The sequence below is a fragment of the Haliotis cracherodii genome, unplaced genomic scaffold (genome assembly GCF_022045235.1).
Source record: "Haliotis cracherodii isolate W230 unplaced genomic scaffold, xgHalCrac1.p SCAF_12, whole genome shotgun sequence".
Classification (NCBI taxonomy): Eukaryota; Metazoa; Mollusca; class Gastropoda; order Lepetellida; family Haliotidae; genus Haliotis; species Haliotis cracherodii.
Window position 1 is genome coordinate 27,791,463 of NW_027266267.1, and position 16,775 is coordinate 27,808,237.

At 39.8% G+C, this 16,775-nt stretch overlaps 1 protein-coding gene across 2 annotated transcripts in view; it reads left to right on the plus strand.

Annotated features, from left to right (window-relative positions):
• Window positions 1-16,775, plus strand: part of LOC139458320 (fibroblast growth factor receptor 1-like) — a 95,814-nt gene that overhangs the window by 52,981 nt on the left and 26,058 nt on the right. The window contains exons 3-6 of one of the 2 annotated variants that reach the window (XM_071239708.1): window positions 1,949-2,236; window positions 8,112-8,405; window positions 10,745-10,849; window positions 14,455-14,517. In XM_071239708.1, the coding sequence (XP_071095809.1) occupies window positions 1,949-2,236; window positions 8,112-8,405; window positions 10,745-10,849; window positions 14,455-14,517 (750 nt within the window). The remainder of the gene's footprint in view (window positions 1-1,948; window positions 2,237-8,111; window positions 8,406-10,744; window positions 10,850-14,454; window positions 14,518-16,775) is intronic. The other variant, XM_071239709.1, reaches the window with a different exon arrangement.

Genomic DNA, 16,775 nt, shown 5'->3' on the forward strand with positions numbered 1-16,775 from the left:
TTCTTTCTGCCAATCTATCTATCTGTTTGTCTGTCTGTCAATTGTCTTTCTTTCTGCCAATCTATCCATCTGTTTGTCTGTCTGTCTGTCAATTGTCTTTCTTTCTGCCAATCTGTCTATCTGTTTGTCTGTCCATCTGTCTTTCTTTCTGCCAATCTATCTATCTGTTTGTCTGTCCGTCCATTTGTCTTTCTTTCTGCCAATCTATCTATCTGTTTGTCTGTCTGTCTGTCATCTGTCTTTCTTTCTGCCAACCTATCTATCTGTTTGTCTGTCTGTCCTTCTGTCTGTCTGTCCATCTGTATTTCTTGCTGCCAATCTATCTGTCTGTTCATCTGTCTTTCTTTCTGCCAATATATCTCTGTCCATCTGTCTTTCTTTCTGCCAATATATCTCTGTCCATCTGTCTGTCTGTCCTTCTGTCTTTTGTTAACTTGTTCTGCTACTTTGCACGGATGGTCCCAGCTATGGTGTCTCTAAAGGGAAGACCAGCGGGAGGGAACTACTGAGGCAGATGGAGACATCACTGGAGGCGGGAGGTAGATGAGCACTTCACAGAACAAATGGAATAGGAATTATTCCTCAGTTACTGTTACACTGTACCTTCAGTGGACCGTCCGAAGAGTGTATGGAAGATGCATTTCTTGTCTGTTGGCGTACCTCAGTGTTGCACAGTTGATGGGAAATCGATTCTGTTGATGTGGGAGATAGAGTGCATGTTCATTAGGATCCGCCAACATCAAAGAAAGTTAAAGTTCATCGTCCGGTTCTTGTTATCTGCTATTTATGATAATTGGTGCTTTTTACTATTCATTGCACAAGCTATTTGTGAAAAGAGCACTGAGGTTTTTACATCTTGTTTGTTAGGAGGTATGTTTCATGGATGTCAGCTTTTTGTGGAGTGAGTGAGTGAATGGTTGGTTTAGTGAGTGAGTGGGTGGGGATCGAGTGTGTGTGAGTGTGTGTGTGTGTGTGTGTGTGTGTACGTATGTGTGTATGTGTGTGTGGCTGTGTGGATGGATGGTTGGGTGAGTGAGTGAGTGAGTAAGTGAATGTACATTGTACCCATGCATATTGGGAATTGAACCCTTTGACCTAAGGTGTAGTTTTTTGCTGTACAGAGTGTTGTTCCGAGGTTGAACCAGGATCCGTTGCCCCAGGCAAATCCCAGATTTTCATCTTTAGAATGTATCACTTTCCTACTGTAGGCCTTCCTACACATACAACGTTTACACACCAAGACAGACTGAAAAACAGCAGCAATAAATCCAACTCATTCTGTCAGCTTTCCAGCATAAATATTTGGCATACATTGAAAACTTGTGAAAAGAAATCAGATTGTCTCAGAGACCTAAGCCTAGCCTCTTCATGTCTTGCTTGTAAAGTGTCATCTCGCCAATGTCCTCAGCTATTAAGATGAAGCAAATACTCAAGAACTGACAATGAGGTCAGCAGGGAATTGAACCACTTATCAGACCTCCACTCTCTGGGCAGACTACTGACAAAGGGACTGACCATTTGGTATTCGGGGCTTTGCCTTGGGACAATGTATTTTTTTATAAGTATCCAATGGCAATGATCCAAAAGTGGGGGTATTTCTGAATTGCACAAGACTGGAGATATGTGAAAACAGAAATGGGTCACTGGCTCTCCTGAATAACATGTTTTGGAAATTTGTTCTATTCTTTTAGAGAAGGGGTGGGGTAGCCTTGTGGTTAAAGCATTTGTCTTCACACCGAAGACCCCACATGGGTAAAATGTGGGAAGCCAATTACTGGTGGCCCCTACCATGGTATTGCTGGAATATTGCTAAAAGCATCATAAAATCGAACTTACTCACTTTTCGAAAAGTGAAGTAGGGACTGAAACATAATATCCTGGGCCCCACCAAATATTTAATGGTCAGTATCGTATAGTGTTACCATGTAACATATTTCCTATGTTCCAGAGATGCCATCATGTCGAAATGAAAACCCCGAAACCCAATACAAGCAGAACATCACCCTGGACTGCTCTGTGACCTTCGCCGGAGCCAAGGCTCCTCTCCTCTACTGGAAACATGGCGACCAAGATTTAAACTCAACGAAGACGTTGCAGAATGCCACTAGCATGCGAGCCAGTCTCCGGATGGTGGCAAACAGCGACATGAATGGCCACATCTACAACTGCCACGTCGCCTACCCCCAGAACTTGCTGAATGTTGTATGTCAAGCCCTGCCAGCCATGAAGATATACGGTGAGTCAATAACAACAATAATAAATGGATATTTCTAATGCACCTAGTCCATTCATTGAAGCAAGCTCAAAACGCAGACACTGTTTTTTACCCTGGTCACTGGATCAGTGTGCATTTTTTTTCTCAACTCCCTGGGGCATTTACAACACCAGCTGCAGTTGGGCATTAGAAGGTTTAAAGCCACATTACCATCTCATCCCACCCGGTACCCATTCACTGCTGGGTGAACAGAGGCACATTTCAGATAAAAGTCACTTGTCTAAGGAGATGCCACATTTGCTTCAGTGTGGGGCAGAACCGAAGCCCTAGAAACTGTCAGGAGCCAAACTGCGAAACAAGATCACCCGCCCCGACTTTCTGTTACCGACATTGCTGAACTTCACCTGATTTGCCACAATAATTGTAAGCATTAGTTTTAAAATTGATGAGGAGTGGACCATATGAGAGCCTCCATCGTGATGGTGACGACCAGCAACATGACTTGACCGAACACATGATCTCTGTAAGTTCTTGTCATGTTGTTGCGACCCTCCCTGTGGAGTGGACAATGTGTACAAAATGTGAAGACCACCCAAAAATTGTTTTTCTGGGCTGTCAAAGTTCTGTCCACTTTTTATGACCTCTCTAAATGTTTGTTATTTTATTTTTACAATCTTTCCAAATGTGATATTTTTAGGAGTTTCTGGCAACTGTCTCCACATGTTTGTTAATTTTAATCAAGGATTTTTCTGTGGATGTTTGTTGAAATATGTTTTCTTTATTTTCTCTCCAAATCAAGAATGTGTGGTTTCAAACCAAATGTTGACAGGAGAATGTCAGTGAGTGACGTTTCATGCCACTTTTAGCAATATTCCAGCCATATCACGGCAAGGAAAACACCACAAATGTACTCAAACACAAAATGTACCCATTTGGGGGAATCACACATGGCTCTTCAGCATGATGAGCGAATTCTTTAACCACTGGGCTATTTGCATGCATCTGTAATAGAAAATGCTAGTTCCTGTTTGCTGAAAACAGTCATTTGTAAAAACATCATTAAGTGTTCCAAATGGGAAGATAGGAAAAGTGTAAACTGAAAATCTTTTGACACATGATGACACATAGTCCAGTCTTTAGTCTTTGTCAGAACAAAGGCATGGCATGGCTAATATACAGTCTCCTCAAATATTGAAGGCATGGCCTTAGTTGTCGTCCACATATTGACTATGTAATCCTATCAGCTTAACAATCCATATCAGGAAATACTCTCTAAGCTGCTTTGAACCAAATTTACATTCTGAAGCATTTGGATTAATTTTGAAGTGCCCCAGTATGTCCTTGTTTTCTAATGAACTTGAAGGTATAACTCTGATTGTGATGTCCCTCCCATCCAATGAGCCCTCTGAACCCTGCTGGCTCTGACTCTGTTTGAGATGACCCCAGTCTGCTAGGAGTAGGTTACATCATGCACATTAGGATGGATACGGAAGTCATTGTCTGGCTCTACCAAATTACAAGGAATCACTCTCAGGCTTGCTACCGTCTCTTCAAGGATTCTGTCGATAATGGTTACCAGCTACTTTGGAAAGAAGAATATACTCAGGGCTGCTTCAAAGTCCATGATCCAAATAGAGTATACTCAGGGCTGCTTCCAAGTACAAGGTCCGTGATCCAAATAGAGTATACTCAAGGCTGCTTCAAATACAAGGTCCATGATCCAAATAGAATATACCCAGGGCTGCTTCAAGTACAAGGTGCATGATCCAAATAGAGTATACCCAGGGCTGCTTCAAGTACAAGGTCCATGATCCAAATAGAGTATACTCAGGGCTGCTTCCAAGTACAAGGTCCATGATCCAAATAGAGTATCCAAAGGTCTGCTTCAAATACAAGGTGCATGATCCAAATAGAGTATACTCAGGGCTGCTTCAAGTACTAGGTCCATGATCCAAATAGAGTATACCCAGGGCTGCTTCAAGTACAAGGTCCATGATCCAAATAGAGTATACCCAGGGCTGCTTCAAGTACAAGATCTGGGATCCAAATAGAGTATACTCAGGGCTGCTTCCAAGCACAAGGTCCATGATCCAAATAGAGTATACCCAGGGCTGCTTCAGGTACAAGGTCCATGATCCAAATAGAGTATACTCAGGGCTGCTTCAAGTACAAGGTCCATGATCCAAATAGAGTATACTTAGGGCTGCTTCAAGTACAAGGTCCATGATCCAAATAGAGTATACTCAGGGCTGCTTCAAGTACAAGGTCCATGATCCAAATAGAGTATACTCAGGGCTGCTTCAAGTACAAGGTCCATGACCCAAATAGAGTATACTCAGGGCTGCTTCAAGTACAAGGTCCATGATCCAAATAGAGTATACCAAGGGCTGCTTCCAAGTACAAGGTCCATGATCCAAATAGATTATCCCAAGGTCTGCTTCAAATACAAGGTCTGTGATCCAAATAGAGTATACTCAAGGCTTCTTCAAGTACAAGGTGCATGATCCAAGTAAAGTATACCAAGGTCTGCTTCAAGTACAAGGTCCATGATCCAAATAGAGTATTCTCAAGGCTTCTTCAAGTACAAGGTGCATGATCCAAATAGAGTATACTCAAGGCTTCTTCAAGTACAAGGTGCATGATCCAAGTAGAGTATACCCAGGGCTGCTTCAAGCACAACTACAAGGTCCATGATCCAAATAGAGTATACCCAGGGCTGCTTCAAGCACAACTACAAGGTCCATGATCCACATAGAGTATACCAAGGGCTGCTTCAAGTACTAGGTCCATGATCCAAATAGAGTATACCCAGGGCTGCTTCAAGTACAAGGTACATGATCCAAATAGAGTATACTCAAGACTTCTTTAAGTACCAGGTGCATGGTCCAAGTAGAGTATACCCAGGGCTGCTTCAAGTACAAGGTCCATGATCCAAATAGAGTATACTCAAGGCCTCTTCAAGTACAAGGGGCATGATCCAAATAGAGTATACTCAAGGCCTCTTCAAGTACAAGGGGCATGATCCAAGTAGAGTATACTCAGGGCTTCTTCAAGTACAAAGTCCATGATCCAAATAGAGTATACCCAGGGCTGCTTCAAGTACAAGGTCCATGATCCAAATAGAGTATACTTAGGGCTGCTTCAAGTACAAGGTCCATGATCCAAATAGACTATACTTAGGGCTTCTTCAAGTACAAGGTCCATGATCCAAATAGAGTATACTTAGGGCTGCTTCAAGTACAAGGTCCATGATCCAAACAGTATACCCAGGGCTGCTTCAAGACATGATGTCTGTTTTTGATCCGGTACTTGTAGAAATGTTAATTAAATATACTCAACAACAAAGGTTCCTGTGACACCAATATTTTAGTGTATTTTTCTAACAAGTAAAGTTTGGTTTTCAATATTGTAGTACATGTATGGAATGAAGTCCCAAAAAGCAACTGCTACAGAAAAGCATGCATTCAATGCAAAAGTTGACTTTTATGCAAGCCCCATGCATTTCACTGACCAAGAATGGGTATAAAAACATGTGCGATTCATTATGCATTGTTTAGCATCATGCTGACAACAACCGCTCAAAAAAACAACAAAATTACAACATTACGAAATGCCACGCCTGTCCGAAAATGAGCGTCTGGGAGCCATTGGTATGCTTGAAGCAGGATAGAGTCAACGTGATGTTGCAAGACAATTTAACGTCCACAGAAACACCATTTGGTGTTTATGGCAGCGTTGGCAACAGGCGAATGCAGTCAAGAGACCATCCTCGGAGTGGCAGGCCACGCGTAACCAATAATCGACAAGACAACTGGATTCAAACAACACACCTATGAAATTGATTCCAGTCAGCAACAGTGACTGCAAGAAGCATCCCTGGCTTTCAACGAATATATTCACAAACCGTATGTCATCGCCTCAGATGTGCAGGGATTGTCGCCAGAAGACCCGCCAGACGTCCCATTTTAACATGAAACCACCGACAAGCACATCTACAGTGGTGCAGACAGCGTCTACATTGGACGGCTATGCAGTGGGGACAAGTTCTATTTACTGACAAGTCTCGTTTTCACCACAGCCACAGCGATGGACAGATTCGAGTGTACCGATGTCGAGGTGAACGTTATGTCAATCATTTGGTCATGGAAGAAGATCGTTCGGGGGCGGCAGCGTTATGGTATGGGGTGGGATTACAGCAAGACAGAGGACACGTTTGATAGTGGTAGAGGGAAATCCCAATGGACAGCGCAACCGCGACCAGATCATCGGCCCTGTTGTTCTACCGTTTTTGCGTCGTCATGGCCCAGACATTACCTTTCAACATGACAACGCCCGGCCTCATATTACTCGACTTGTTCAGGATTCTCTTCAACAAAACTACGTGAATGTCGTCCCCTGGCCGGCTCGCTCCCCTGATCTCTCACCAATCGAACACATGTGGGATGATTTGGATCGGCGCCTGCGACGTCAAACACGTGTTCCACAGACACTCCAGGAACTTCGAAATATGCTCCAGCAGATATGGACAGATATCCCACTGGACTTTGTGCGACGCCTGGTCCATTCCATGAGACGAAGATGTGTTGCTTGCATCGCAGCCAGAGGTGGACACACACGCTATTGATTTGTAAATTGACATTTTGGCATGTTCATGTTTTATTTTATGAAATCGCGCATTTTCTGAAGTCAGCATGGCAAATTAAACCATTTGAACACTTACAAGAGTCTTTTATCTGTTGCAATCCGAAATTGTTTCGGATAAGGTAAAAAACATAACTTTGCATTAAATCTTATTCAATGTCACAGGAACTTTTGTTGTTCAGTATAGTTTAAAACTTTGGAATGCGTTTGTATGAGCTGGCAGTACATTTTAAGGCCGCAACTTATACTTCACCGCCTTGACTGGTTTGGCATGCCATAAAGCCAGTGTGGTGTTTCGAAGTTTATGTTCACATCTTGTCATTCAATCTGTGGTGTGCTATAAATGTAAATAGGACATGCTGTTCACAAAAGGAATCCACCGCTGTAGGTGTCAGGCAGTTATTGTACAGCCGAAATCAAAGGATAAATACAGCTACCATGACACAAGTACTTCAAGGAAGGCCTTCGCTTAGGCAAATTGGCAGTCCCATTGAATAGAATAGAGGTCATTCTGACACTGATTTGTCCAGCAGCTGCTGCGGATGTAGTTTGTATCTGAATCTTACAGTAGAGGATTACCCGAGTTACAGAGAGTTAAAAACGTCAATGCCAGAGAATACTATCTGTGAGAACAGATTGGGCACGAAAGGCAAAATAGTGATGCAAAAAATATGTGAATGGATCACTGAAAATCAGTGATGAAACCAGATGTTCCCCAAAAGGGCAAACATGTCCTGCCTCAGTCTCGCTTAAAGTAAAAGGTCAAGACTTAGAGAGGAAACTGGCAGCAGACTGACATTAAGTCGGATATAAACCCAATTAGCCATGACTTGCTACTTGAATCAACTCACTGGGGACATTCACTATCACACCTCTTCCACCCTTCAAAATTCATGTGACTGACTGCTTGGTCTAGTGGAAGAGCATCCTCGCGGAAATGTAAAAATACTAAATATTTCTGTCTTGTTTAAGAAGGACTAGCTACAAACTCTGAGAACAAGTAAAATAAGGTTTTGGACTAATTGTAAGCAAATGAATTTCTGAGGCTGCATGTACCTGCATGTAGTAAGCTGGTGGGATACTTTGAAAGCCAGTTCTGCTCAACACTAGTTGACCACCTGGTAAAACATTCTCTCTTTAATTTACCCTTCTAGTGCTTTTCCAAATATTATTCATGAAATCAGTTTCCATTCGTCCTCTCAATTAGTCATTGAAATTCACATTTCTAAGGCTGTGATTCGATTTTTATTTGCAGTGCCGGTGAAGGTGTCGCAGGTATGGTCGCTGCCCCATGTGACAACCAGCGTGTACAAGCTGGGAGCGGCCGTGGAGCTGCACTGCCTGGCCAAAGGCTACCCGTCCCCCCACTACTCCTGGTCCTTCGCCCCCCGTGACAACATCACCGGCTTTGTCCGCCTCTCCAGCAACTCCTTCTACAACATCAACCACTTCAAGCCTCGCGACCAGGGAACCTACAGATGTGCAGCAGTCAACGATATAGACGGCATCTCATATAATGACAGCCTTGATATCAATGTTACTATAGATGGTAAGAAAAATCCAATTATGAACCAAGATTCTTCTTTTTTTTTCCACCTTGACTGTTTTTTTTATGGTTGAACTACTTCTTTATTACAATCGTTGTCCATCCATATATATATACTATCCTTACTTTGTACTCCAACTTCTAATTGCCCCTCAAAGAATTTTTAAAAACTCTGTAACTCTAGGCTCATTTTAGTAACAGCTATATGTTTATTTTGTTTGTTTGTTTGTTGTTTAACACTGCATTTAGCAATATTCCAGCTATATGATGGCAGTCTGTAAATAATCAAGTCATAACCAACTAGTGATTGACATCATGAGCATCGATCCGAGCAATTGGGGTCGATGACACACATCCACCAAATCAGCGAGCCTGACCACCGGATCCTATTAGTCGCCTCTTACAACAAGCATAGTCACCTCTAGTCGCCTTTAACGACAAGCATGGGTTGCTGAAGACCTATTCTACCCTGGATCTTCACGGCTATATGTATCTTATACTAATATGATACAGGAAGGGAAAGGTCTTGTAGTCAATTTGTAGTCAATTTCTTCACAATGGTGGACTTGAATCCTTGTTTGCCCATATTATGTTTCTAGGTTCGTCGACCGCCTCCGTGGTCTAGTGGTAGAGCGTCCGCCCGGAGAGCGGAAGGTCCAGTGTTCAATCCCGGGCCGCGTCATACAAAAAGACGTTAAAAGATTGTACTTGTTGTTACCCTGTCTGGCGCTTGGCATTAAGGGGCTAAAACAAGGACTGGTCGGCTCGGAGTCAGTATACTGTGTCTGAGTGGGGTATTCATGTTAAACTGCGACATGGTATCTCAGTGAGCTAGCACTATAAATCGGCATCAGTCCGGACTAGTACAAGCAGCCACACACACACATACACGTGCATGCACGTCGCTATATAAGTGCAATAATCTTGGACGCGACGTTAAACCCAATTTCACCTCACCTCACCTTCTAGGTTCGTCAGCACCATATCCATGCTCATGGGTTTCACCAGTGTGGTCAAAGTCCAAGACCTGCATCACTTCAGGCTTTCCACTTAATTAAGCTCACATGCTGCGATATGACTGGAATACTGTACAAAGTGGTGTTAGCCAAAGATCACTCTCACATCAGGAAATAGGAAATGAGTAAAAAGTTGTTTATTAGACCAGTGCGACAAGGTTTGACAAAAGTTACTTTCCTTATGCAAGACCTAAAGGAGTTAGTGACTGCACCATGTCTGTCTGTCTCTCGAAATACTTAGCTCACCTGACCCATTGTTAAGTGGGGGACAAAGTCCGTGGGCATGGACAATTTATCCTTGTAAAAACTGTTCCATGGGAATAATTCCCATAGAAAGTACAAAGCAACAGTTTTTACTACAGGAACAGATACTCTTGGACACGTGGCCTGGTTGTGCATTGTGAACATCTCAAGTACCTCAGAAACCAGTAAAGCTAAAACTTCACATACCTGGGTCCACCAATGACAACACCCCAACTTTTTGAGGAGCTTCTAGTCCAATTTTCAATATGTCCGCCACAGCAGCCATATTGAAAAACCTATTAGTGGCCCTTACTCAGCCATGTTTGTTCAGAATGTAATGAAATTTCGTACCTGTGTAGTTAGTAGTGGGGCTCAACGTTAACGTTCCATTTTTTGCGATATTTTCTATTCTGACCTTGATTTGACCTTTTCACTTCAACCATACTCAAAGCTGAAACTTCTTAAGGCCTTTACTTGGCCATTTTCTATGAAAATGTAATAAAGTTTGGGATATATTTTGTGAAAAGTGGGGTTACTATAATCATGGTTCCCACTGCCACTGGAAAACCTGGAAAAAAAGTGTGAACCATGATAATGATCATGATGTCAAGGCAATGACTTTATCGTAAGTATTTTGTCTGATGTCTGATGATGATTATGATGTTTGCATTTAAAGGATGATATCAGGTGTAATGATTTAAGTTCATGCATATTGCCTGATATTTGAAGATGATGATATCGCCATTTGTGATGATGCTTTTGATAACATTGACATTCCAGAAAGTGCTGCCCTTGCCCATGGTGGTGATGATGGTGATGATGATGATGATGATGATGATGATATAGCCAGTTGTGATGATGCTAGTGATAACATTGACATTCCAGAAAGTGCTGCCCTTGCCCATGGTGGGGATGATGATGATGATGATGATGATGATGATGATGATGATATAACCAGTTGTGATGATGCTAGTGATAACATTGACATTCCAGAAAGTGCTGCCCTTGCCCATGGTGGTGATGATGATGATGATGATGATATAACCAGTTGTGATGATGCTATTGATAACATTGACATTCCAGAAAGTGCTGCCCTTGCCCAAGGAGGTGAAAATGCTGCATACACCATTGCCAAACATGACGAGCGGGAGATATCAAAGATTGTAGATCACAGGTCACCTTTACAAAGTAAGAGATAGCTTTATGTGGCGTTAAATCGTGTTAATTTGACGAATCAGTTTTCCTGGGCAAATTTCCAGTGGAAATCATTTCCTTCGACCCGTCAAGCATTGATTTTAAAATCCATTTGAGCTCTTTCAAACCGAGCCTTGAATGCTTTTAACTTTGCAACCCAATCCAATGGCAGCTGAACTTTCTTTCGGCTGTAATTATCTGCATGTTCCACTGTTAAACATTATGGAAGATTTATTAAAAGCTTTTTTGCTCTTTTTATGGTTTCGGAATCAAAGCATTGATGGAAATAAACCTGAACAATCTTGGCACAATATCTTGAAAGAGATCAATTTTAGGTATCACTATCAAAGCATTTTTTGTCCTTTAAATATATTTTTATGAAGATCTCTTTTAAATGAAAATATTTTTATCCAGGATTATGTATTTGGAAAGTTATTTTTTCACCAAGCTTGATTGATTATATTTGTTTGAGCTATCTTTTCTCATCTGCATGTTTCTTTGTGTTTAGAAATAGTTTGATATTTAATTTTATAGTAAGCAGCCCGCTGTGATACAGCTGGAATATTGCGGAAGCCAAAATTTACATTCAGCATTAAGACACATTATGGATGTCAGACTATTGCCCTTAAGATACATCATGGATGTAAGACTATTACCCTTAAGACATATTATGTATGTTAGACTATTGCCCTTAAGACACATTATGTATGTTAGACTATTGCCCTTAAAACACATTATGTATGTTAGACTATTACCCTTAAGACACATTATGTATGTAAGACTATTACCCTTAAGACATATTGTGTATGTTTGACCATTGCCCTTAAGATATATTATGTATGTTAGACTATTGCCCTTAAGACACATTATGTATGTTAGACTATTGCCCTCAAGACACATTATGTATGTTAGACTATTACCCTTAAGACATATTATGTATGTTAGACTATTACCCTTAAGACACATTATGTAAGTTAGACTATTACCCTTAAGACATATTGTGTATGTTTGACTATTACCCTTAAGACACATTATGTATGTAAGACTATTGCCCTTAAGATACATTATGTATGTAAGACTATTGCCCTTAAGACACATTGTGTATGTTTGACTAAAGTGAGAGGATTTGCAGCCAAAGTGATGCAGGTCTCAGACTTTGACCACTTTGGTGGAACCCATGAGTTTTGGTATGGTGCTGACAAACCTAGAAACATAATTGTGGTGGGCCGGCATTTGATGTAACAATCATAAGTGTCTGGCATGCCCAAGAGATGCAACTCTGCACTACTACACTTAAGACACATTATGAGTGTAAGACCATAGTATTGTCCCCAGGGAGTTGAGAATGATAACTGGATACCAAACAGATTCACTGGTTGGGGAACTAATAGAAAACGTATTTGAGCAGATACTTGTACCTGGGTAAGCATGGTAAGTGTGATATGTAAATGTTTAATATAATTTAAAATATATATATCTAACAACTACCCTTAAAATTATCAATGTAAGACTATTACCCTTGAAACATATTATCTATGGAAGACTGTTATCCTTAAAACACCTTACTTCCTGTCTGTAAGTGACCATAGGCAGTGTACAAAACAGCATAGAATCATATGGGCCTGTAGCTCTTCCATATTTTGTACCCACAACTGATGCATAAGTGATTGAATATTGTTTAATGCCGCATTCCACAATACTCTATCTTTATCACCGGGGCATGTAAATAATCAAGTCTATGCCAAATAAACCAGTGACTGTAATCATGAGCAATGATCCATGTCATTGGGGCACAGTGACACATAATCAGAATAAATAATTAACAAAAAATATATATGATAATGTTTTGAAAAAACACTATATACTCACCACCCAAAGAAACACGAACCATAGAAACATATACCGTAGATAAGTGTGTACGTTAAGAAGAGATGATTCCAATGTGTACCACTTAATGACAAAACTAACAATCAGTCAAGTGTTACCACAGCGTGTCTTTATTCTTGTCACGATAGGCTGCACGTGATTTCTAAACTTTACACGTTAATCCTGCACAAGGCAAATGGTGAATCTTGAGTCATGGATCTATGACGTCATATGTGATGCATTCATGAGCGTTGGGTCACGCAGCATAACAGTATGTTCGTTTGTGCATCGAATACCTAATATCTCTTGAATATGAATAATTCTTCCCATATTAATCAACATGTATGTATTCATGTTCCTTTTGGTGGTGAGTATATATTGACAGCACATGAAAGTGTTAGCACAGAGATCCGCAACAGTTTTATGTATATTTGGCGTGTTGTGTGACATAGAATAATATAGACGCTTCCAACATTAGGCTGGTTTCAAACAATCAACCCTCCATTATTTTAAAAATAATGTGTATTTTTCAGTTTTTTCTATAAAAATGCATGTCATGAAGTTAGTTGAATTCATGTGTTTCCATAAGCTATTCACAATCCCACACTATATAGTTCTTTATGTAATATTATGTTTTCTCCTTGTAACCATGGTAACAGTTTTCAAATATTGATATTTTGAGGATGGATTTAGATTTGAGTTTTATGTTTTTATATGTCAAAGTGTTATTCTATGTGGCTGTTTGTAAGTTGTGATTGCAGTTATGTGTCTTTTATACCAAGTAATAATATTTATATTTTGAAAAGTGTAAAGATATCATTTGCAATATTATTTGACATGTGTAATATGTCCAAAACCTGAGTCACACAGGGCTCTCCCACACTGTGTATATAAAGCTGACATACCCAACTCACTCACCTTTTTTCTCTTGGGTGATTTACAAATATTTTTGCAAACATATTCCCCTAACGTGGTCAAAGTAAAAAAAAATGTTTGTATTGACCACTATAATGTTTAACATTAAAAATAATATTGTATATCAGTATATTTCTAGAGTCTCACAATTTCTTTTCATACCAAATATATCAACATGAGTTGATAACAGTTTGAAACTCCAGCTGCAGTGGCAGAGAGTTAAGTGATGTAATTTGATTGTGATGTCATGGTAACAGATGACATCACAATGGCCAACAAAGCATACAATTGTGATGTCATTTTATTGTGGAGATATCTCCTTGGAGAAGGGTATATAATAGATGAGTAGCTATTATGGAGACAGGTATAGTTTCATTAAACAATTGAACTAAGTTTGTTTACAACCGTTCAGTTTAAGAAAACAAGACCTGTTGTGTATGGTATAGGCCTAGGGCACTTATTATGGCGAATACGGTAATCTTAATGGGTCTGTCATCAAGTGATTGAGTCTCTATATGATGACCTGGTTTGCCATACACAGACCCATAGTCTATACTGGATCTGTACCTCACAGGTGTGTGTGCACTACGCTTCTCCATAACCATGAATGCAAATGGCCGACATGCGTTGTCATAGTAACAAATGTCTACATTATGTCAAGAAATGAAATGAACCCATGTGTTGCACAAAAGGTATTGACTATTGTAATCTGAGTGTTCATTGGTCTGAAATTTGAATTGTATGTTTTGTTTATGACTTCTGTTGATTCCTTCTGATTCCTTCTTTATCTAATGCTTCTGCACAACTCCTTCTTCCAGCTAATGTGACTTACATAGAGCGGGAGGGCTTCCCTCACCACTCGCGCAGGTTTCGCTCTATTTGTAAGTTTGCTTTCCTTTTGTTGAATTTACGTTCCTCTTTTGTTCCTCCACATATTTAATGGGCGACATTTTTTTTAATTGGTTTACAGATTTTCCAACACCAAATGGGGAAAAGATCTGAAAAAGATGTTTTTGTCCTGCTGATGCTTAGTAATAAATATATTGATGTGTGTAGATGTACAATGTGTTACCCTGATGGGCCTACACAGACTTCACATAGAAACATTTGAAAAAATTCTGTTTTTACTTTAGTGACACCTTTCACTTTCCCTGATGGGCTAACACAGTTATCACATAGAAACATTTGAAAAAAAATTCTTTTTGACTTTTGTGACACCTTTCAACAATACTTTTTTTCAAACAAATTTGTAAACCAATAAAAAATCGGGGCTTACAACAAACTTTGCCTTGGTTTCATTAGTCACGGCATGCCTTGGTGTTGGAACCTTTATTTTATTCATGACAATGAGTACACTGTGTTATGTCACTGGTTGTTAGCTCACCTGACTTGCCGTCAAGTGAGCTTAAATCATGGTCGTCCGTCAGATGTCAGCTTCTCTAAAGTCTTCCCTGAAACCATAAAGCCCTGATATCACCACATAACTAAAGGTAGCCATCAAGCACTTATTCCAGCTGCTGCTTAATCCAAAAGGAGGCATACATTTTTAGCTCACCTTACAGGAAGTCATGTGAGCCATCAAGCACTTATTCCAATTGCTGCTTAATCCAAAAGGAGGCATACACTTTTAGCTCACCTTACAGGAAGTCCTATGAGCTGTATAGTGTGGCATCCGTCAGCCTGAAAATATTGTCTCCTCTGAACCCCCTGGACCACCGAACTAAAGCTTCATATACTTCATCGTACTTTGTTAAAGAGGTTTGAATCCAAATTTTAATATGATGACATGCTATGAACTATATCGCCGAATGTGACTACACCCTCCGTATCTAGGTTGCTGAACTACCACAGGGACACCCTAAAACTATTTCACATTCGTGTGTATTGGCTGGTTAGAGCACAACAGACCACCAAAACAGATAAATAGTCGACAGTAGTCACCCTAACCTGGAACTATTCAAATGTTTATCTCTACTAAAGCCTGGCAAACAGACAGCAAGTGTGGCACCAGACTTTAACAATTCAACAAGTCCAAGGCTACCATAACTTGTGCTGAGGACAATTAAAAATCTAACAATGGTACAGTCAAACACCAAGTGTTGAAGTAAAAGCTTGGTCCCTGCCTATTCCTTCTTTATTCATAACTTGATTGTAAACATGACGGTCAGTCGGTTTTGAATTCAACACTATGCATAGTTGTTGTCACTTATCACAATGGCAAGCAATTATATAAAGAGGGCAACAAAAAGGCAAAGGCTATTGCTGTTAGGAGCTGGGACATACGATGATCCAAGGGACATAACTCACTATATTTTGTAATTATCTCCCCTTATCAATGCTATGTTTCTTTGCCAAAGGTGTTCATGATTCAAGTTCTTATTATTAAGTTATTTATTAAATTACGTAGTGTTTAGATTGTTCCCAATGAAATTAGACAATGTAACAGTGAATTTATTTTCTATTTTGAAGTTTAATTTCTGCATTTAATTTGGAAGTTATTCAAGTTGTTGAGGAAGAAACATTGGAGCATGGGGTGTAAGAATTGTTAGTTCTTGTACATATTTCAGGAAGTTAATTTTGTCATTGTATCGTATAGTTATGTAATGTTAATGTTTAAAATCACAAATATCATAAAAAGATTATGATCAAAATTTCTAGTCTTCAGAGAAAAAGGAAGTAGCATTCAGATAACACGAGACTGATGTTCCTGTTTGTGTTTTTAAATCAAGGGCTGTTTATTTTTATCACTTGTTTGTATTTTATTTTCCAAATGCACAGGAAATAAAAATTAAATCAAATTGCAAAATGATACTTTTCTAAAGCGATTTTTATATTTAGAAAAACTACAATTGAAACAAAAGAGATTCTAGATGTGTTCTTTTGAATTACGAGTAAAATAATATTTCCCTTAACAATTCAATATTTTGTCCAAATACTGACATTTACTGACATATGTTCAGGGATCAAAGGACTGTTCTGAAAGTTTTGAAAGTTTGGTTTAACAGATAAATTGACAAAAAATGAAAATTGCATGCCTTTCAACCTCACCTCTGTTTCATGAAAGCTTAGTCGCTTTGTCGAATTTGACTTGTTCCTGTTTTCACTTCCATAGCTCAATACCCACAAACAATTCAAGCAT